At 33.2% G+C, this 23,916-nt stretch overlaps 1 protein-coding gene across 1 annotated transcript in view; it reads right to left on the bottom strand.

Annotated features, from left to right (window-relative positions):
• The window catches only part of MALRD1 (MAM and LDL receptor class A domain containing 1), a 578,637-nt gene that overhangs the window by 326,147 nt on the left and 228,574 nt on the right, over nucleotides 1-23,916 (bottom strand). Inside the window, exons 26-27 of the mRNA XM_057732597.1 lie at nucleotides 10,456-10,703; nucleotides 6,581-6,872 (exon numbers count right to left, since the gene is read on the bottom strand). Of these exons, the coding sequence (XP_057588580.1) occupies nucleotides 6,581-6,872; nucleotides 10,456-10,703 (540 nt within the window). The remainder of the gene's footprint in view (nucleotides 1-6,580; nucleotides 6,873-10,455; nucleotides 10,704-23,916) is intronic.

Raw genomic sequence — 23,916 nt, 5'->3', positions numbered from 1 at the left:
CATGTAACAACTGAAAATAATAAGTCCCTTTATTAAGAAATACACTTGGCTGCTGTTCCAAACCACAAGATAACAGTGACAAAGTGAGAGTTTTTCTCCCCTTTCACTTAATAAGGTGAGCTAAACAACCATGGGCTGATATCCTATCTCTCTGTTGTTTGGGGCACCAGACTCCTTCTATTTATTGCTTGCTAAAGGGGCAATTATTCAACCTCATGAACTAAGATCAGAACTTTAGCTCCTGCCATCACGTCCACATTCTAGCCAGTGGGGAGAAGAGATAGGAAATGGAGGGAATGTCTCTTCTTTTTAATTGTAATGACCTATAGGGTGAATGCAGTATCTGCTCAGGTTCCACTGGCTAAAATTGAGTCATGTGGTCCACACCCACTACAAGGGAAATTGAGAAATATAGGGTTTTTTTTCGGATTAAGATGGGTTGATAATTTGCCTTTTATGTGGTTAACATATAAAAGGCAACTATATTTGTTGCCAGTAACAAAAACAAAGAGAAAATAAAATTTTAAGAGACTATTTTTGAAAATATCATTTGCCTTTAGCATTTAAAATATTATATAATAATGCTCTTTCCATTAAAAACTACAAAATACTACCAAGAAAAATTAAAGATTACTTAAATATATGTTGATCCTTAACATATATAAAGTTAATATTTTGAAAATCAATTGCTTTTCTATAACACAGCAACAGCAAATAGAAAACAAAAATTTAAAGATACAATTTACAAAAATTATACTTTTCAAAGCATAAAAATATTAAATGCCCTTACCATAAAATTACAATACATTATTGAATCTTTCAATCTATGGAAATAACATGTTTTTTCATTTATTGCAGCAGTGAAATGTTTAGCCATGTGCCTATCTAAATATAGGGATATTTTATATACTACAAGAAGAAAAATAAAATGGCTATTTCAGAATAGCAGACTACCACAGCTTCAATCTTGTGTGATTCATTAAAAAAATGACACCTTGTTTAGACAGCAGTGCTTACTTTTATATAGTTAACCTGTATAATAATCATACTGTAGTAAAGCTTTATGAAAGAATGAACTTTAATGAAAACTCACTAGTTACTTACCAAATAAAGAGAATTTAAAAATGGATCTTATGCCAATATTAATATGCATTATAATCAACAATATGCAACATTATTAACACTTCATTATTACTACTTGATGCTAAAACATTCTAAGATTTTTAAATAAGACATAATGATCTCATTTATTTAAATTTTATTCAGCAGCTTCTCCCTCATAAGTAATGAAGGAGAAACTGCTGGATAAATATTTATAAAACTTCTTATCAAAATTAATTTTATTATTTTTTCTTTCTTTTTTTACTGAGGTATAGTTGAGGTACCACATTATATAAATTTCAGGTGTACAATATAGTGATTCACAATTTTTAAAGGTTATAGTTCATTTATAATTGTTATAAAATATTGGCTAGATTCCCTGTGTTATACAATATATCCCTGTAGCTTATTTATTTTATAAATAATAGTTTGTACCTCAATTCTTTATCCCTATCTTGTCTCTCCCCCCAGCCTCTCCCCTTTGGTAACCACCAGCTGTTCTCTGTGTCTGTAAGTCTGTTTCTTTTCTTTTCTTTTTTTTTATATATTCACCAGTTTGTTTTATTTTTTAAACACACACACACAAACACACACACTGAAATACTACTCAGCCTTAAAAAAGAATGGAATTCTGCCGTTTGTAGCAACATGGATGAACATGGAGGGCATCATGCTAAGTGAAATGAGTCAGATAGAGAAAGATAAATACTGTATGATATCACTTATATGTGGAATCTAAAAAATAAAAAATAAAACAATAAATAAAACCATAACTTTAAATACTCTAAAAATATTGGCTAGCATTTTCAGGAATGTTCTTTATACAAGTTGTATAGAACTTTATACAATATCTGTTCTATTACATCTGAAATTAGAAGAAGGAAAATTCGGAAAATATAGTCATCACTAGCAATAGGGAGATTTGCAGCACAAGAAAGAGGGCTGGACAGGCACCTTGCTACCATAGTGAGGAAATTTTAGCTCTCTTTGGAACAAATATATAAAAAAGCAAAAGAGTTCCAGAAAAGTTTACTACATTAAAGGAGAAAGGAGAGGCTGTAGAGTTAGTTAGGCTACTAATTATTATATCCAGGAACATGAGACAGGTAGTTTTTCAGAAGGTAGTGCAGAAGAAATACAGCTTTCAGACCTTAGAAGTCCCAGTCCATCCCTGGCCATTCAAATCTGAGCTCTCACAAGTCCAAGTGCTACACAAATGTATCTACCATCATGTTCCCTTGAAAACTTAAAGTATAGCTGCTTCCTACATAGATATTCAGATGTTTTGTTTTGAAATGCTAAATCCATAACCAATTTCCCATTACATGAGTGTGAAAAATTATAACGTATCACACATCTACCCATCTAACCCCAACTAAGTTCTAAAACTGCAAATGAAGCACAGTGGAACACCAATAAAGGTATTATGTTTCATCCCTACATTTATAAGAGCCATAAACCCTTTCAAGCCAATAATGCCTATCATTTTGATTAGCTGGTGTTTTGAGTCTTCCTTAGACTAACATTACATGTACACATGAACAAACTTAGTAGTGAATCCTTCACTACTAAGATATTATAAGACCTCTTTAATTTTTTTTTAAACCTACCTCTTCAAAGCCAGTTCTTCCGTGAGAGCAAATTCTTTGAAGGGAATAGGAGGGGAAGAGGAGGTCTGAACCTTTGCTTTAAGCAATGAATGGAACACAATGAAGGAAAAATAGCAAGTATAAAACATGCTTTTAAGAATTTCAATTTACACACACTTTAATTTCATAATCTCTCCAGCAGGGAAGAGGACTGGCAGAAAAAAGGGAGATAACACACTGACTGTATGCCAATGATTGTTTAAAACATACTATATATTATTATCTCAATTATTTTTCAAATCACTCAGAAGTAGATTCCAATAGCCCCATCTTTATAGATAAGAAAGATAAGAGTTAGAGAGGTTAAGTGGATCGGGTGACATTTCACAGGTAGTAAGCAGTACAAAAGTCCAGATTCATCTCTTTAAACTTCAAACACATGCACTCTGCACTAAACAGTGTGTACAGGGTTCACTAAATTATAAAGCCAAGTATAATCAGCCAGATTTCCATAAGTCAGGACTCTGAGTTGCTATGCCAGCATTCTCATCAGTAGGTACCAGCCTTTTAAATTACTGCCAAGTATTTCAAGGAAATACTTGACCTCAAACAGAAGTTAATTCTTTAAGCCCCCATTGCCTTACACACATTTTTTTAAGCAAAAGCTGATTCTCGTGTTATATCCCAAAATATTATTGTTGTATAACTCATATTTGGAAATTACTATCTTGATTTAAAACACATGTATATGCACGCATGCACAAATTAAGACTTGATCCCTGTCCTTATTGTACTTAATTTTTAATTAAATATCTGCCAATAACATAGAGAATATGATAGTGGCTGAATTTGCATATGGACACTTAGAAGAGCAATCTTGGTTATCTTTTTCTTATTAAAATTCATTAAACAATTATTTTTATCCATCATCATTTAGCAATTAACAAAATTGCCATCGAAATAAGCTCTTAAATATAACTTCTAGAGACTCAATAATAACTTAATATTAGCTTTGCTAATAAAACTCTGGGTCTTATTTGACTGATTAGAATTACTGATTCCAGACTCAGTTCAGTTGCATCTTCCTAAATATATAGGGTTTTGCCTCCTCGTCTTTTCTATTTTAAGCTGTCCTTGACGAAGTTGTTAGCCTACGCACATGAATGTGGATGAAAAGTGTGCGTGAACTAAAGTCACTTCCAAAAGTTTAATGCATATAGCCACTGCTTGTGGAACACAATGCCATTTATCCTCCTTTAATCTGTGAAAGTTCCAAGTTAAGTGTTTTTGCAGTAATGAGAAACTGAGAAACATTAAACATTTCAAAGATGCACACACACATACACATTATTCATGATGGATCAAAAATGCTGAGTTGAAGAGCTTTTCAATAAATAAGATTGAGTGATTACAATATAATATAAAATAAATATATGCATGTGATCTCTGCAAGAAAGAAAGTTTTGCTAAAACACATGGTAGAAATATATTCTTAATAAAGTGCAAATAACGGAGGCTTACGTGTAAAGGTCTATACCATCAAAGGAATACTGGTAAAGATGCTCAAAATATAGGGTAATGTAAAATGATAAGATCTTTATTGAATAAATGCCTACCACATACCAGACATGAGACTACGTAAATTATATTGGTGATTACCTCTTTTTATTTTTAAGAGCCCAAGAACCTAAGAAATAGGTTCTCTCTGCTTATAGATGAGGAAATTGAGTCTCAGAGAAGTTGTACAACACATAGCTAATCAGAAGACTATGAAATTAGTACCTGTTCCACTAGAACATGGTACCCGTGCTTTCCCATTTATCCTGGGGGTATATATTCTTTTTTGCTTCTATTTAAACAAGAATACAACTGCAATTCTTAGGAATTCACAAATTTCACCCTGACTAATGGAACACCATGTTCTGTCTCATGCCTTGGGCCCTGCCCACAGTGCTCTCCCTACCCCGTTCATGATATGGTCTGACTGTGCTCACACTTGGTCTCCCTGTGCTGCAAACTGAAGGGATCTTTGCTTTCTATGAGCTCCAAGTGTGGTTCCAAACGCCCACCCATCCTGTGCAGATGTCTCAATTAGCTACCCTTGACAATGTTTTCTTTATCTGCTTTGTATCCTCATAAAGTTTTATATATTTCTCTTGGCATTTTATTATATCCAACCTAATGTTAGAGTTATTTGAGATATTTTTCCTGTTCTCCATTACCAAATTGAGATATTAAGAGCACAGATTCTCTTATTTCTGAAAAATAAGAATGAAAAAATTTAATAGAATACCTCAAATAGCATAAGGATATACAAGTAACTCTAGTGATATTAATATATAACCTAAATTTTATAATTAATATACAATTTGTACTACTTTGTACATATTTAAAAATTTTCCTTTTGGAAGACTTTATTTTTTGTTTAAGAAGCTTTATTCCAGATTTCACAGGTTTAAGAATTTAAAATTCCCAATGAGATTAGTTTGTTCCTCTGACATCCCACTTATTGGTTGTTCATTAAAGTTTAAAGTGGTTCAGTATAAAACTTTCATTCCCTCTCTACTTGGATGCTATGAGATTACTTTTTATTATAATCAAAAATTTATTATTTAAAAGGCCAGACCTGTGCAACAGCTAGTATAGCTGCCATCAAATCTCCTACACTGAATGGAAGGTGAAGTTTTTCTCAAGAAAGTAGATTAGTCTGAGGTATCTGAAATGCTTTTACATTAAATTCACATAAGTATACTCATCCCTCAACAGTCTTGAAATGTTTGTTTTCCTCTGTACTATTCCATGTAGTGTTGGAAACATCAGGCAAGGAGCCTGGCTTAACCATGTGTCAATGGGAAAATATTTATCTAGACACTTACTCTTAAGCAAATTAAAACACTCCCCTTGAAATGAATGAGGAAGTTAAGGCAGAATGGCAGTGTTCCCCATTTCACCCACCATGTAACAAGTTAGCACAAACAAATTAGTTCATTCTTCTTATAAAGCACTTTTGTTTTTGTTAATTACAAGATATAATTCATATACAAAAGGAATGGCTCTCTCCTACTCCAAATTCATGGTTTAAATATTAATATATGTCATATTGCCAACTGATAAAATTTGTTCTTTTTTTGGTCACATCGTGCAGCATGTGGGATCTTAGCTGCCAGGCCAGGGATCGAAATGGTAGCCCCTACATTGCGAGTACAGAGTCTTAACCATTGGGCCACCAGGGAAGTCCTAAAATTTGTTCTTTTGTCATTTTAATACTATGTACTGTATTTTCATCTCATATCTCTAATATATTGTAATTAATACTACTTGCTATTTCCACTTCTTACCACATTGTCACTGTATGTATTACACTGGACATCTACCAACTCAATATTTTAATCTAATTATTTAGACAAATTACCCCCAAACTTTTAGGTGAATGGATGGACATAATCATCTAAACTATTCAAATACATAAACTTGACCATTCAAATGAATAAAGTATTGGTCTAAAAAGAACAAAGTAAATAATGTAACCACAGTAACATCTAATTAAAGTTGAATAAGTCTGTTCTTGATGCTCTTATATTTTATTGAGTGAACTGATATTTATTAAGGACTGGATTCTGAATCAGACTGAAAACAGAGGAGTCTTATTTTACTGATTTGATAAGAAATTGACTAAACTAAGAGCTCAGGAACTGGTAAATATACTAAGGCTTGGAGAAAATGTTGGAAGACAGGTTTAGGAGTAAAGGCTTGAAAGAATATTTTAGATTCAAAAAGATTTCTCTTTATGAAAACACTGATTTACTAGATGTTTATGTTACTTCTTTTCCATTTCCTTCCTTCCCACCTACCACTCGGTAAAAGCACCAAATAAGCAAATTAAAACGTACCTGTTGGAAGAGGCACTTTGAGTTCCTCTTTCAAGAAGTGATGGAATGATAGGCAGTTCTTTGTAAGCACAATGTCATCCAGTGCAATATCTCCATGGTGGCCTTTCCCAACTCTGCCTTCAAATTTGAGTTGGAAGTCCTCATCACCAGACAGGGATAGTTCTTCCCGCTGCCAGAAATTGCCTTGTTCTACAGTAAGGTTAAGTAGGACCTTCGTTTGGTTTGAAACTGATACCTGGATCAAGGTGAGCACTCCAATGCCATTTCCATACATGTGATAATGAAAAATTATCTGTAACCAAGAATCAGAATATTATGTATAATTGGTACCATTAATTTCATCTTATTTTCAATTATATCATATTGTCCTCTCCTTTCTTAACAGATTCCAGAAGGAAAACCAGATCTGTATGTCCTATGAGTACTCTACCAATGAATGAAGTTAAGCCAGCCTTAAATCATACATTGCAAAACATGGAAAATAGTACAATAAGGATTAAATAGAAATTTGGTTGAAAAAATGAGCAGAGTTCATTTCCTTTCTGTGACATAAAAGTAGGATTCCTTCATAAACTCTTAAAATCTACTGTCAAAGAAATAAAAATATCATTAAAAAGTGATGTATTATACCGAAAGACTTTTCATGATTAAGAAATATCAGGTACTAAAGAATATCATTTCCAATCTCATGAAACTTGAATCATTTTCTTCAAAACAGCAGAGTACTTTATTGCTTATTCCACCGCATCCTTGCACTAGAAATACGTTTTCAGTTCTATAAGATCCTCAGGGCTCTACTATGCACAGTAAAACCACCAGAATAGCAATTTCTTAATTTTACTTGCAATGCTTTAGAAGAACAGACTTGAGAGTTTTACCCCCAAGTAAAAATTAATATAAGCATTTCCAGGGATTAACATTTCAATGTTTCCAAGATGGAGTTTATCAGATTTTTAGTGATTGTTACACAGATGGAGAAAGTCAGGGGAAATTCTAGGAGGAAGAATAATATGAGTTAGGAACAATAGGGACTGAGAGTGTTTTTAAGCTTTGTCTTGTCTCTTTTTTATGAATGAGGGAAAACAGTAATGGTGGGCGATCTTCAAACAGGAAAACGACATTTTGGAAAAACTAGCACTCATGGATATTACACTCTAGAGAAGGAAAAATGGATGGGTTTAAAGGGTAAAGAATGTGATTAAATAACATAGGCAATACATACTTCAAAGAGCACCAAGAAGAGGTTAGCCACGTGAAGTGACTCTATGCAAATTTCCTACCTGATGGATAATGCCTGAACTTCAGGTGTTGTTCTGTGATCCAAAAATGTTTTTTCCTGTTGATTAACCCATTAATGTCAGAAAACATGAGCTCTAAGACCACTGCGGCTTGTTTTGGGGAGGACTGGTCAAATCAGAGTGGCACAAAGTGAGAAACGAAAAGGATCTGAGGCCAGCCTCTTGAGCATCGTCAATAGGCAAGAGAGGAAACTATCCAACAGGCATAGTATACATCTGTCTGGAGCCCTTGTGGTCACAGACATGGTCTTCCCTGGTATTCTGTCTTGTTCTGTCTTCTTATTTGCACAGAAAGCATAAGCTGTATGTTTTATGTCACAGTAAATACTTCTTTATCTTCTTGAGGCCATTTTCTGAGTGATGCCATTGGGTCAGATGCAAACAAACACCTAAACACTCCATTTCTACAGAGAACACTTGGTGACAATGTAACCTAATCACAGGGCAACATGAGTGAATAAAACTCTGTTAAGTATTGAATTCTTCTAAGCGGGCATTTTCACTAGAAATTTCAGTTACTCAGAGGTTTGATCTCTACCCTCATCAATCTATATCTGCATCCCTCCCTCAAAAGGAAGAAAAGTCTCAAATTTGATTCTTCCTGCCTGCAGGTATTCCACAAGGTCAAGGGACAGAAAGGATTTTCATGAAAATTTGGGAGGTCACTCTGCTTACCTGATAAACAATTTTTTATATATGAGAGATGCAATCATTCCCAGCATGACCTTTCCTTAATGCTTTGTATTCAATCTATATCATATTTATAAAATGAACCATTCATCATTAATTTTTTGACATTTCTCCTAGGCATAATTCATTATTCTCACACAGATGTTTAAAACAGTGGGAACTATAGTTCTGGGACCAGGGGAAAATAGAGATGAATGAAATCCTTAGTTACTATAGTAGGAAAAAAAATCTTAACATTCTCAGAGGAAGTCTAAGAAGAAAATCTAATAAGTCTTTTTTTGATGTCTTTCAAATTACTTGATACTTTCTTGAAAATAAAACCCCAGCACACCAGATTTTATATATGTTGAGTCTATAGCTATACCCATAGATATTCTGAAAATTGCAAATTAGTTCTAGTCTTAGAAAGCTACTTAAAACAAACATGAAATATATACAATTTCAGTTTCATTTCTTTGCTTTTCAAAAACTCAATGTTTGCCAAACTAATTAAATAAAGTTTAATATAATTGTGTATGATTCATTATAGCCATTCTGGACTGCTGACTGAGTTATGTCTCTAAAACTCTGATCGTATCACTTTCTTGCAGAAAATCTATGAAATGTGCCTGAAGAGAGAAGAGATACGCGATTACTTCCTGAGCTAAACTATGAAATCAGCTTAAGATGAGACAGAAAATCTCCTCAGACGAACTAAAGGCTTAACGTGTATTAAGACTGGGACAGTGGTAGGATTAAAGGCTGGGCAATGTAAAACAGAGGAACAAACATCTGTAATAAGTTTAGGTACAGTTGGGGAGCCTTTGGGCAAAGATTTAACATGTCTCCTTCCGGGGTTAGGGAATGTCTCCTTCCGGGGTTAGGGCTTGTCTCCTTCCGGGGTTAGGGCTCTCTCTATTGTGGAGACAGATACACAAGAATATTGCAATTTGAAGATAAACAAAGATTTAAATCATGCTATTGTCTCCCAGCCTGACCTTTGATCGCGGGCAACTTTCTGGATATAATTTGTTTTCCTTTCAGTGCTCAGACACTGGGGAATACACCAGTCAGAATACAAGTGTGCAGAGCTTATGGAGATTGTATTTCTTGCCATAAATATAAGTAAGTGGCACATTTATTCACGCATTAATCTCTTATAACCAAGATTCTGCAAAGTCATCTCTGAGTGCTTAATTTATATGTAAAACTAAATGTAGCTCCTAGCCTAGATGACTCAAATCCTTTGGGGAATAAAAACATGCAAGCAATAAATAAAGGGAAGGGCCTTGCAAATGTACAGTCATCACATGAAGATCCATACAACTCTATTTATACGTAAAACACGCTATAAACGTTTTCTTCAAATTTCCACAGCATAATGGCCAAAGCATCTTTTCTCCCTGCCCCTAGAAATTCCACTTTTTAAAGGGTCAATTTCAGTCTTTCCTTTTCTGTGAAGATGCCTTCAACCATTTTATCATGATGCCAACTATGACTAATATTAGTTCTTGAAAATATTTAACCATATACTATTTCTCATTGTTTGATTCTCTTCCTTATGGTTGAAATTCCTGTAATTCCAATAAGTACCAAGTTCCCTGAGTGGACGCAACTGACATGTTACTTCTTTTGTCCTGCCCATGATTACGGATATTAACCATGGCATTTTCCAATGGTTTCCAAAATTCCTTATCTATGGAACTCATCCACAGGAGAAATTCTTCCAACAGCTCAAACAATCCTTCCCTTTCATCCCTACTTCACTCTGCCTTCCTCACATACTCCAGGTTGAATACATTCAAACTCATTTTTTTGGTCTGGTCCTGGCTATTTCATTTTCTGTACTTCACTCTATCAGAAGTTGTTCATCATATTTCTGTTTTTTTTTTTTTTTCTTCCGCATACCTTGCAGTTTTTGCTTCTTCTGCTTATGACTGGGCTTGAAATTCTGGCTACTCTCATGGGCTGCTGAGAGAACAAGCTCTTTATAAAGATGTAATGACCAGATGAAGTTCCCAAGGTGTGATCAGCAGCTGGTTCAGTGCCTGTAGCAGGGATGCTGCTGGACTTCAGGTTCCAGTCAAGGTCGTCATCCTGCTCCTGATCCCAGGAACAGAGATCAAACTCAAAGTCACAGCACCCACTGGAGGTACCTGGAAAACAGTTTCCAATGTATGGTGGAGAGAAAAAGGAAATCAGCAGATAAAACATGCAATCCCAAATTACAGTATTCTTATAAAACACTCATGTTTCAGGATCTTTGAACTTGGTACTCTCTCTGCCTGGATTCTTTCCCAAGTGTCCACATGGCCTGTCTACACACTTCTATCAGATCTGTATTTGAGTATCACCTTCTCAGTGGGTCCTTACTTACCAGTGTACTTAAAATCTCCTATCCTCAATTCTGTCCTGCTTCACTTGTTTATTTTGGGCACTTTTCTAACACATCATATGTTGTACCAACTTATTTTTTGTCTTCCCCCACCCCTCACTCATGAGAATGCATGTGTCATGAAGAAGAGAATCTGCTCAGTTTTGTTAATTGTTATATACCCAGGGCCTGGCAAATAATCGCTCAATTTGCTGAATAAACAAATGAAATTTTAAAAAAGAAAAAAAACACAGTAATCTTATGTAAGCTTTTATATAGAGAATGGATAAACAATAAGGTCCTACTGTATAGCACAGAGAACCATATTCAATATCTTGTCATAAACTATAATGGAAAAGAATATTTTAAAAAATGTGTATATATGTATAACAGAATCACTTTGCTCTACAGCAGTAATTAATGCAACATTGTAAATCAACTATACTTCAATTAAAAAATATTGAAAAAAAATGACAGGATTCTTGCCTCATCATGTAATATTTGAAACTTTACAATAGTATCCTGACAGCAACATTAAAATACAATATTTTAGTTTGTTACACACAGCTATTTCCACGGCTAATGTAAGTTTATTTATTCAACAATCTGGTCCCAGTGTCAAAATCCATGAGAAAATATTTTAGCAATACACACATTTCCTCCTGCAAACACCTATTTGGTCAATGCAATTTATTCCTTCTCTCTTCTCACCTTTGCTTCTCAGATCTTGGTAGAAATTTAGGAAGTTTATTATTCTGCAACATAGTCTGGCTTGGGAAATGCTGCCTAAAGCAAAAGTTATTAATCACTGTAATTGTTTTTTTTAAAACATATACTCACGTTAGAGATAAGCAAATTGTGAAACAGAAAAGGTTAAAACTGTAATGATTTAATTTATTATAATAACTTGCAGAAATTAAATGTTAAGTTACATTAAACACCAACTATGTTCCAGGTATTGTAAAAATATTTTATTGTTAATGTTGCTTCAGTTCTTCCATTTCCAGGAGAGTAAGAACTACTGAGTCCAACTATGTCCTTATTGATTTTCTGCTTGCTGGATCTATCCATTTCTGATAGAAGGGTGTGGAAATCTCCAACTATGATAGTGGATTCATCTCTTCTCTTTGCAGTTCTAGAAGATTTTTGTGTCACATAGGTCGACATTCCTTTGTTAGGTGTATACACGTTAGGGATTATCATGTCTTCTTGGAGAACTGACCCCTTTACTGTTGTGTACCACCCTTATTTATCCCTGATAACGTTCCTTTGAAGTCTGTGCTGTCTGAAATTAAAATGGCTACTCATGCTTTTTTTTTAAATTAGTTTAAGGATGGTATATATTTTTCCATACATTTACTTTTAATCTACAAATATCTTTATATTCAAAGTGGGTTTCTTGTAGACAACATGTAGTTGGGTCTTATTTTTTGATCCACTCTGACAAGCTCTGTCTTTTAATTGGTGCATTTAGACCATTGCTGTGCAAAGCAATTATTGATAAAATTGGATTAATATCCACCATATTTGTTACTGTTTCCCATTTGTCCTTGTTCTTTGTACATATTTTTGTCTTCTACCATTTTTCTGCCTTTTTCTGATTTCAACTGACCATTTTATAAGATTTCTTTTTTTTCTTTTTTTAGCATATAGGTTATACTTTTCTTACTTTTTTTTTTTCACTTTTTTGCCCTAGAGTCTACATTATACATCTACAACTAAACCAAGGTAATTTGCAAATAACACTGTACCATATTAAGCCTCCAGTAATTCATCAATATCACTCAGGTTTTCCTACTCTAGCACTGGATTCTGAGATGGCTTCTGCTGGTGAGTCTCTGCTCTGGTAAACTCTGACTCCATGTGCTGCCTGTCTCTCCAACCTTGGGGACAGCAGCTTGTCCTATGTCCTCTCCTCTCTCACAGATCTAAGGACAGTTTTGATTTTGAGTTTCTCCAGCCTTTTACTTGCTATTAAGACAAGTTGTTGGCAACTTCTGAGCTCCTCACATACAGAACCTTATAGTAGGAATTAAACAAACATCTTTTTATAATTCTGCTGGTAAATTATAACACTAACAATGTTACTGAAGATGTTAGAAAACTGAGCCTGTTTTATTAAGGGCTTATATCATAAAATTATATGTTTAGGATACTTTCCATATTATTTATTTTTAAGTAAATACACACGATGCAGCATAAAACCAATGAGTAATTAATTGGACGATAATTAAGACAATGCACTATTTAGAATTACTTGACAACAGTAATTCTTTATTAAGTTCTGTGTGAATATTACAACTGAAAGTGAAAATCTGCAAAGTCATAATTATATGTGAGCTGGTGTCCAAAACTAAAAATACTTGAGAAGAAGCTAAGTTGCAACATGTCAGATAAAAGTGTTTAAATAGACAATGTAAACTCTATGCTCTCCATAGTTAAGTTGGAGACTATTAAAAATATATGAATTTTACCATTGTTTCTGTACTGTTTGGGGGATATTTAAGACTACCAAGATGGAAGTTACCTTTATCATACCGCCCAGCAGCAAATCTGCCTGATAATGAAGAATGGCTTAAAATTATCACTTGTAGTTTTGAAAGAACTTTAAAATGGTAAATTTAAGAAAGCATCAGGACCAATATGCTTTTTAAAATGGTTTAATTTATCAGTCAGGCTAACACTGATTTCTAATATTTTCAAGGATAGAGAAATTTCTGTCATAATTTCTGTCACCAAATAGCTGGATGGCATTTTCTATTTAAGGCTCCTTCAGCTTTTAAATTACATTTGAAACGTATTTTGAAAATTTACTGTCCTAAAATAGATCACAATTCTTACAGCCTCTTTTAGTTCAGAATACTAAAGTTCTCCTAAGTATCCTCTCAAAGGACTGGGAAGTAAATCTCACTAAAATAATAATGAACCCCAACTCACCATCTTGTTTATAATCTGAACCCCTGTCTTGGTTAAGAATATAAAATGAAGTAACTAATTCAGTTGGAAAATTTAGCAGCCCATGAGGACCAAATTTCCATACAGACCAGCATCTAGAAAGGCCACTTGTATAAGGAAATGATGTGAAAACAGATTTGTTTAAAAAAAAATCATACAAATACTGCTACATGAATCTCTATAATGTAAATCAAATTTTTGCTTTTGATATTTACTATAGTTTTGAAGATATGCTTCCTTGAAAAATTTAATTCTAAATTATCAGTAGGGAAAACACAACAAGCAGGCCTAAGTTGTTAGAATTTCACATCACTATGGTAATAGAGAGCAACCTACACTTTCATTTTCTGCTATTTCTCACAGGTGCCAGGTGAGACGCAGCACATAGTCTTCCGTACGGATGTCAGTTCCTGGCATTTCATGGAGCAATTAATACCAGTGCCAGACAGGTGTGCCATCAGGAATAAAATGATCACCTTTCTCTACAGCTGCATCATCAATCAAACCAGTTTCTCCCTTTCCAAATGATATGCTTTTCCCATTGATAAATATCCTTAAAAATATGTTTCTTTTAAAATGAAAAACATGATTTTGAAAGAACATGCCTTTTACGATCTTACCATCAAATTTCCAAAGTTAAAATAGCACTCCATTTATTCATTTTATATACATTTTAATTATATATTTTTTAATTGAAGTATAGTTGCTGTACAATATTATATGTTACATGTGTACAATACAGTGATTCACAATTTCTAAAGGTCATACCCCATTCACAGTTATTATAAAATATTGGCTATTTTCCTTGTGTTGTATAATATATCCTTGCAGCTTCTATTACACCTAATAGTTTGTACTTCTTAATCTCCCTATATTACCCCTTCCCCCCTCTCTCCCCGCACTGGTAACAACTAGTTTGTTCTCTATATCTGTGAGTCTGCCTTCTTTTTTGTATTATTCATGAGTTTGTTGTATTTTTTAGATTCCACATGTAAGTTGTATCATACAGTATTTGTCTTCCTCTCTCTGACTTATTTCATTTAGCATAATGCCCTCCAAGTCCATCCATGTTGCTTCAAATGGCAAATGTTCCTTCCTTATTTATGGCTGAGTATATTGTATTGTACATATATGCCACATCTTCTTTATCCATTCATCTGTTGATGGACACTTAGGTTGCTTCCATATCTTAGCAATTATAAACAACGCTGCATGTATCTTTTTGAATTAATATTTATTAAGCATATTCTATAAATAAAGCACATCTAGAAAAATGGGAAACTGGAAACGGGGCTCTTGTGTATTGAGCATAATGTGTATCAGGGCCTGAGCATTCTCTTTACATGTTATTTCCTTTAATTCCTACAACATCTCTATATAATAGTTATTATGCTTATTTTGGTTGAAGAGAAAGCTGGAGTTCAGAGCTAAGTACTTTGTTTATATTATCCCGTAAATAGCAGAACTATGAGTTGAAGAATGTCTGACACAGCCCCTGTACCAGTACTCCCCTTCATAATGTGGTATGCAGTGGTTGGGGGTAGGGCTGCAATAAAACAAATCTACAAATATTGCAGGATAAGAAAATGCACGTGTCTAGAAGGAAATGCTCTGAGACTGCCTCCTCTAGGGTAGGTAGCTACATTGAAGATGGCAGTCATCTGGTTTGGCTTGATTCTTCTTGAGGTGGCATGATGTCGTTCATTACTTCTTTAACTCTGTTCATCTGAAAATGAACGTGCTATGGATGTCAATTTGTGCAAAGGAAGGATGTTCTTCAAAGTTGCTGAGAGAATAGAATGTGATAAATCCTATAAATTATATCCCTCTCTGAGAGATTTAAAAATACACTAGCATATTAAAGGCTCCATGAATTCCAACAATATAGAAACTATTTCTTTATACAACAAAGTATATTCCCAACTTATCTAAGGAAACTTTTTACTTATTTATTAGAACTATGAACATCTTCAGATTACTACACTACTGATAATATACAAAGCAAGTTTCACAAACTCCAAGGAAAAACAAACTAGAAAAAGCATAATTAGAGAAGTTAGTTTCCATCTGTTCTGAGAGGGACACTTTTCTAGCTGTGTGACTTTGGGAATTATATTCGTTTCTTAGGACTGCTGCAACAAAGTATAACAAACGGAGTGGCTTTTAAACAGCAGAAATTTATTCTCTCTCAGTGGCTCAGGCTAACGATCTGCAATCAAGGTGCTGGCAGCACCATGTTATCCCTACCGACTCTAGGGGAGAATCCTTCCTTACCTCTTTGTAGCTAGGGTGGTTACTGGCAATCTGAGCATTTCTTGGCTTGTCTACACAACTCCAATCACGTGACATTTGCCCTGTGTGTTATCACATCATCTTTCCTCTGGGTGTCTCTGTTCATATTTCTTCTTATAAGGACACCAATCATTGAGTTTGAACCCACCGTAATCCAGTATGACCTCACTTTAATTCATTACATCTGCATAGACCCTGTTACCAAATAAGGTCACATTCACAGGTTCTAGTTGGAATTTGGGGGGGGGGGGCACATTATACAACCCAGTACTGGAATGCCTACACTTTTTAAAGTAAATCTTTTGGGCTTTTAAGATATATAATCAGATCATTAGAAAATAATTATAAATTGCTGAGAGAGAAGATCTTAAAAGTTCTCATCACACAAAAAAGTTTTGTAACTATATATGGGGATGGATGTTAACTAGCCTTACTGTGGTAATCATTTTGCAATATATACTCATATTGATCCTTATATTGTACAGCTGAAACTAACATAATGTTATATGTCAATTATAATTCAATAAGAAAGAAAATAGTGTTCCTTTATTTCATTTTATGACTTACATATCAACCAGAACCACAAACAGAGTACAATAGTAATATAGTGTCAAGTAGTTCTTGACACGATCTTGATTTTAATGGGAATACTTCCATTGTTTCCTTCTTTAATTTGATATATCATTTTAAACATGCTAAAGTAACTATTCTATGTATAAGAAATGGTTGTTAAATTTAAGTGAATATTTTCAGCACTTATCAGTTTATGGTGACATTTTTCAGTGACTTACTTGGTTACATGAACAGTTTGTTACATTAAAATATCCTTAAAATGTTGTAAGATTCTCATCTAAATGCATGTGGGATAGTTATCACATTACTGAATTCAGTTTGCTTGTATTTTAAGTTTTACACATTTATATTCACAGAGAGTTTTAACTATAGTTTTCATACTTTTCTAATTTCTGGAGGCTTCATTATCAGTGATATATTAGCTTCATAAAATAAATTCTATCATTTCACATGGTTGGAATAGTTTCTTTGGGTATTATCAGTTCATTACAATTTGATAGAACTCAGCAGTATCTATCCCAGGAGAAAAAATTGGAGGACGTTTGTTGATAACTTTATTTGATAGTTAATGGTCTATTCAGGTGTTCTGCTTCAGTAGTTTGATTTTGGTAATCTTTCTCCTTAAAAAATTAACCATTTCATTGACATTTTCAAACTAGCACAGTTATTGGACTCCACATGTTTATTAATTTCCCTTTAGCAAACCTACATTTATTTGTGTTTTTCCTTTTTTCAAAATTAAAAAATTGGTGTTTTGTCTATTTTTAAAAATAATGTGCTCTTGCATCTATCATTTGAATTGGTTTTCAGTTTCCACATTAGTATTTCTTTCTCTTGATTTTCCTAATATGACATTATTCTTTATAACATTTTATTTTGAAATAATTTCAGGCTCACAGAAAATTTGCAAGAATAGTATAAGTATTTTCCATCTACTCTTTAATTAAATTCATAAATATTTCTATTTCTCCATTTGTTCTATTGATACATATGCATATGCATTTCTTTTTATTTAATTAATTAATTAATTATTTTTGGGGGGTACACCAAGTTCCATCATCTGTTTTTATACACATATCCCTGTATTCCCTCCCTCCTTCGACTCCCCCCCCCCTCGAGTCCCCCCCACCCTTCCCGTCCCAGTCCTCTAAGGCATCTTCCATCCTCAAGTTGAACTCCCTTTGTTATACAACAACTTCCCACTGGCTATCTATTTTACAGTTGGTTGTATATATATGTCTGTGCTACTCTCTCGCTTTGTCTTAGCGTCCCCTTCACCCCCCGCACCCCCCCAAACCTCGAGTTCTCCAGTCCATTCTCTGCATCTGCTATGCATTTCTATAGATGCATTTTCAGAAGGATTTGAAAGTAAACTAGAGACAGAGCATCATTTCATCAACACATTCATGTTTCTTTCCTATAAACAAAGATTTTTTTTACATAACCACAGTAAAATCACAAAATCAGAAAATGTGACATTAATACTAATATCTAATCCACAGTTCATATTTAAATTTATCCATTATTCTACTTAAGTCCTTTATAAGTTATCTTTTCCCTTGGTTTGGAATCCAATTCAAGATAGATCATACATTGTATTAAGTCGTCATGAATCTTTTTCTTCCTTTGCCTGGATATATTCCATGAGGGCAGGCCAGTTATTTTAGCAAGTATAAGATATATCATGTTTCCTTTATTCCTTTATCCATCAATGTACATTTAGGTTGTGTCTATATCTTGGCTAATGCGAATAATGCTGCAATGAACATGGGAGTGCAGATATCTCTTCAAGATCTTATTTCAATTCTGTTGGATACAGACTCAGAAGTGGGATTGCTAGATTATATGGTTCTCTCATTATTTTCTAACATCTTCTTTCCACATAAGTTGGTCTTCTAATATAAAAAAGAGCTTTGCCTTTACTTTATTTAATTAATTAGTTATTTAGTTATTCATTTATGCTTACATTTACATTATTTTCACTCTATTCCCAACCTTGGAGTGAAAGTATTCAATACTTCACTTTACATATGATATTAGCTATATGTCTTTCACAGATCTCCTTTGTCAGTCTGAGGACACTCTCTTCTACAAAAAGCTCCTTGTTTACAAAAAGTTTTATCACAAAAGAGTATTGAATTTTTATTGATGCCTTTCCTGAAGCTTAGTGAGAAGACCACATGAAGTTTCTTCCTTATTCTGTTAAGGTGGTGATTTTTTGCATTATTTCAATTTTTGAACATTAAGTCAAACATATTCCTTTGTAAAATATATTATTAAAGATTTCTGCACTTATGTTCATCAGGGTAATTGATTTCTAAATTTCTTTTCTTATACCTGCTTGTCTGACCTTGGCATCAGCATTATACTGGCATCAGAAAATGAGTTGGAAAGTGCTCCCTTTTCCTAATTTATGTTCTGAAAGAGTTCTGGGTATGTTGGTGTTATTTTACTTCACAAGTTTGATAGATTTTACCTGTAAAGTCATCAGAGACTAAATATAGGTATGTGGAAAATGTTTTATTATAAATTCAATTTCTAACAGATGTAGTCTTATTCAAATTTGTTTCAGTTTTGTCTTAAAGTTTTTGCTGTCTTCCAAACTACTGAATTTTTAAAGAATGAAGTTATTATTTATAATAGCTATTCCTTACTATGCTTTTAATGTCAGTAGGATTTGTGGTGATATTTACTCTTTTACAATTGACTTAGTAAATTGTGTTTTCTAATTTTAATCAGTTTATTCAAGGATTTATGAAATTTATTAATCTTTCAAATAAACAATTTTAGCCTTTTTAATATTCTTTTTGTTTAAATATTTGCTATTTTTTTTATCTGTGCCCTAATCTTTACATTTTCCTTCCATTTAATTACTTTGTGTTTGATTCATTGGTTTTTTTGGTTTTTTTTTTTTTTTAAGCTTTCCTAATTCAGAAACTCAGATCAATGATTTTAGATCTTCTTCCTTTGTAACAGAAATAATTACTGTGATGTATTTCTTTTAACCACTGATTTAGCAGGAATTCTAACTGTATTTTATTCATCTGCAAATTTTAATTATCATTCATCTTGAAATACTTTCCTCTTTACTTTTGTGATTTCTTCTTTGGATGCATTCATTATGTTTCAGTCAGTTATTTAACTGCCAAAATTTGCAAATTTTATAGATATTATCATCACTTAATTATGGTGTGATCAGAGAGCATACTCTGTTAATATTTAATCTTTGATATTTTAGACTTATTTTATGCCCTAGCATGTGGTCATTTGGGGTGAACATTCCATTCACACTTGGAAAAGAATATGTTTACTAAGGAGTGAGGTACAGCTTAACTAGATAAAGGTAGTTGCTAGTACAATTGAGATTTCCTATATTCTTATACTTTGTCTAGGCATTCTGTGAATTCATGAGAGAGAAGTGATCAAATCTCTGACCACAATTATGAATTTTTAGATTTTTACTTTAGTTCTGTCAGATTTTATGTCAGGAATTCTGAAGCTTTGTTAAAAATATATTTTTGATTGTTATATTTTTTAATTCTTTTTTTGTTTTTAATTTATTTACTTTATTTATTGGCTGCATTGGGTCTTTGTTGCTGCACATGGGCTTTCTCTAGTTGCTGCAAGCGGGGGCTACTCTTCATTGCGGTGCATGGGCTCCTCATTGTGGTGGTTTCTCTTATTGAGGAGCACAGGCTCTAGGCACATGGGCTTCAATAGTTGTGGTGCACAGGCTCAATAATTGTGGTGCATGGGCTTAGTTGCTCCTCAGCATGTGGTATCTTCCCAGAGCAAGGCTCAAACCCATGTCCCCTGCATTGCAAGGTGGATTCTTAACCACTGCGCAACCTAGGATGTCCCTGTTATGTCTTCTTGATAAATTGACTGCTTTATTACAATGAAATGTCCCTTTACCATTTCTTATGTCCTTTTTCCAAAAGTCTATTTCCATATCAATTTAGAAACTATGAATGCCTTACACTTGCTGTTTTCAAGAGAAATATTTTAAATAGAAAATCAGAGATGGGTTAAAAGTGAAAGGATATAAAAATACACTGTGGGACTTCCCTAGTGGTGCAGTGGTTAACAATCTGTCTGCCACAATGAAGAGTAGTCCCTGATCGCCGCAACTAGAGAAAGCCTAAGCACAGCAATGAAGACCCAAAGCAGACAATAAATACATTAATTAATAAAAAAAATACACAAAGCAAATTGTTGTATTATGCTTTTAAAAAAAATCCATTCATAAATCTTGGCATTTTAATTGGTGTACTTAGGCTATTTACATTTGTTATGGCAAGATTTAGATCTTTATTATTTTTCTATACATCACATTTTTATTATTATCTTCCTCCTTTTCTGCCTTTTTTGAATATTTTTAGTATTTCATTTTAATTCTTTATTGGGTTTTTAGCTATATCTCTTTACATTGTATTTTAATAGTTGGTCTATTTGATTATAATATGCCTACTTAATCATCACAATCAAGAGTTAATATTGTTCTTCATGCAAAGTTTAAGAACCTTGGTAAAGTTTATTTCCACTCATCTCCTGTTAATTGTGCCATTTTGTCGTATATATCTGCATATAATATAAAAGCTGCAATACTGTATATGTCTTCTTTTAAAAAGCATGTCTTTTAAAGAATAAAAGAGAAAAATTTAGTTTTGTATATTAACACACATAATTATAAACTGTGGTTCTCGTCATTCCTTCCTGAAGATTCATGTTTCAACCTGATGTTATTTACTTTCGGCCTGAAAAATATCCATTAGCACTTTTTATAGTGCATGCTGAAGTATGATGGCATCTCTTATTTTCCATTTATCTGAAAATGTTGTATTTTTGCCTTAGCTTTTGAAAAATATTTTCACTGGATACAAAATTCTCAGTTGACAAGTCCTCTCTTCAATACCAATTTAGCATTTTAAATATATTCTTCTAATATCTTTGGACCTTTTTTCATTTGACGAGAAATAAGATATCAAGCATATCACTGTTTCTTTTTTGTTTATTGTTTTTCACTTTTCTGGTGTCTTTGAAGATTTTCTCTTTTATTTTGGTTTTTATCAGTTGAAACAGAAGATACTGAGATGTGGTGATTTTCATTTTCTTTGCCCTGATCTTCCTGATCATTTTATTTAAGTTCATGTTCTCCATAAATTTGGAATTTTTTGGTAATTATTTATTCAAATATTTTTCTGTTTCTCCCCTCCACCTTATGTTTCTTCATTTACATGTATGTAAGGATGTTTTACATTTTTATGTGGATCACTAAGGCTCTGATCAGTTTATTTTCATTTTTTTTTCCTCTTCTTAACTAATCAGATAACTTCCACTTAGTAGATTTGTCTTCAAGTTGAGTGATATTTCTTCTGTTGCTGCTAATCTGTCTCTAAGCTCATCTAGTAAATTTTTATTTCAGATATTTCACTTTTCAATTCTAGAAACTCCCTTTGGTTCTTCCTCCTAGTCTTCCTTCTCCTCTTCCTATCTCTCACCTCTCCCTCCTCTCTCCCACCATCTCCTCCTGTCACTTTCTTCCTTTTCATCTTCATTTTTATTTCCTTTCTGAGATCTATAGCTGCTTACCCATTATTGCGATATTCTTAAGTCCTTGAATACATTCGTAATACCTGCTTTAAATCCATCATTTACTAAATCTAAGTTTTCAACCACCTTGGAATCAATTTCTATTGATTTTTTTTCTCTCAAATATATGTTGAATTTTCCTCTTTCTTGATATGTCATTTTTTTTTTTACTTGTATGCTCAAATTGTAGATGATACATTGTAGCAAATTTGGGTTATGTCATGCTCTTTAAATGTGTGTTATATTTTCTCTCACAGTTTCTGAGAGGTCTTTTTAGCCCAATCAGGGTTAGTTTTATTATTTTGAAGTTAGACCTATCAAAAATTGACTTATTCCTAAGTTGAAAGTTATGTTGCTTATTCATAAATTGGGGTTTTACTGTAATATCATTTTAAAGCTTGAAGTGTTTAGTACCACCTTTCAATTCTAGCTGTGCTGGAATGTTAATGTGTTCCCCCAAAACTGCATGCCTTCTAGAAAACTATTTAGCTCTCAGACCTGCAGCATGTCATCTTTCCTCATGGGGTCTTACCCTGTGTGTACAGCCTAACTCTTAGCCAAGTGAATCCCCATAAAATCATCTACAGCAGTTGTTTTGCCCAGTTCTCTTTCCTCAGGCATTCAGCCACTTCGGCAGCCAGGAATTCTCATCTCTCTCTCTCAGCTTAGTGATACTGTTACTATTTTAGGGTTCTACCTTTGTTCTGTGGTAGAAAAATTTCATCATAAGAAATCTGTGACAGTCATTGGGTGATCATGGAGGTCATCTTTTGTATTCCTGTCTCTAAAGATCACAGTTCTATGCTGCCTATTGTGTAATGCCTGAGAACATTTGCCTCATATATTACATCCCATTCTATTGTTCTTGACAAAGCATAAGCTCAGTATCAGCTTTTTCTATCATGAATGGATGCATAAGTCCCTCTTAACATTATTTGATATTCTAATGTCATAAGACTTCTGATTCTTTTATTAGTAATCTATTGTCAAAATAAAAAGCTTATATGATACACACATGGGGGTGAAGGGGAGAGAGAGAAAGAGACTGATTTCTATATATATTACACCCCTCAGGGTAAAAGTACGCATGCATCTCATATGTTATGATATTTAACCTTTTCATATTTATTTTTTTCTCTTTTAAATATACTTTTTATTGTGGTAAATCAAATACATTTTTATTTCTTTTATCCTATACTCATTTAAAAGGATAAAATTATGTGTCTGACAATGTTTTAGGTTAAACTTTTAAATTTAGTTTTATATTTTGACTGAATTATGATCAAAGAATATGGATTATACAGCTTTTCTATATGGGATGTATTGACTGTCTCCTAAATTGTGATTAATCTGTAAATATACCAAATACAGTTGAAATAATGCTTTTATTTTCAAGGTCCAAAATTTCACATATACGAGTAATATAACTCTATCATATTTTCCCAAATATTCTATGCCTTTATTATTTATTTGCTTTTGCTTATCTTATCAGCAAAATCTGATAGAGAATTTTGAAATACAATTCAACAACTGGATTTTCATATTTTCTTGTTGTACTGCTAATTGTTTTGTTTCATATATTT

Source organism: Hippopotamus amphibius, chromosome 4, assembly GCF_030028045.1.
Source record: "Hippopotamus amphibius kiboko isolate mHipAmp2 chromosome 4, mHipAmp2.hap2, whole genome shotgun sequence".
Taxonomy (NCBI): domain Eukaryota; kingdom Metazoa; phylum Chordata; class Mammalia; order Artiodactyla; family Hippopotamidae; genus Hippopotamus; species Hippopotamus amphibius.
This window is presented reverse-complemented; position numbering and strand designations above follow the sequence as displayed.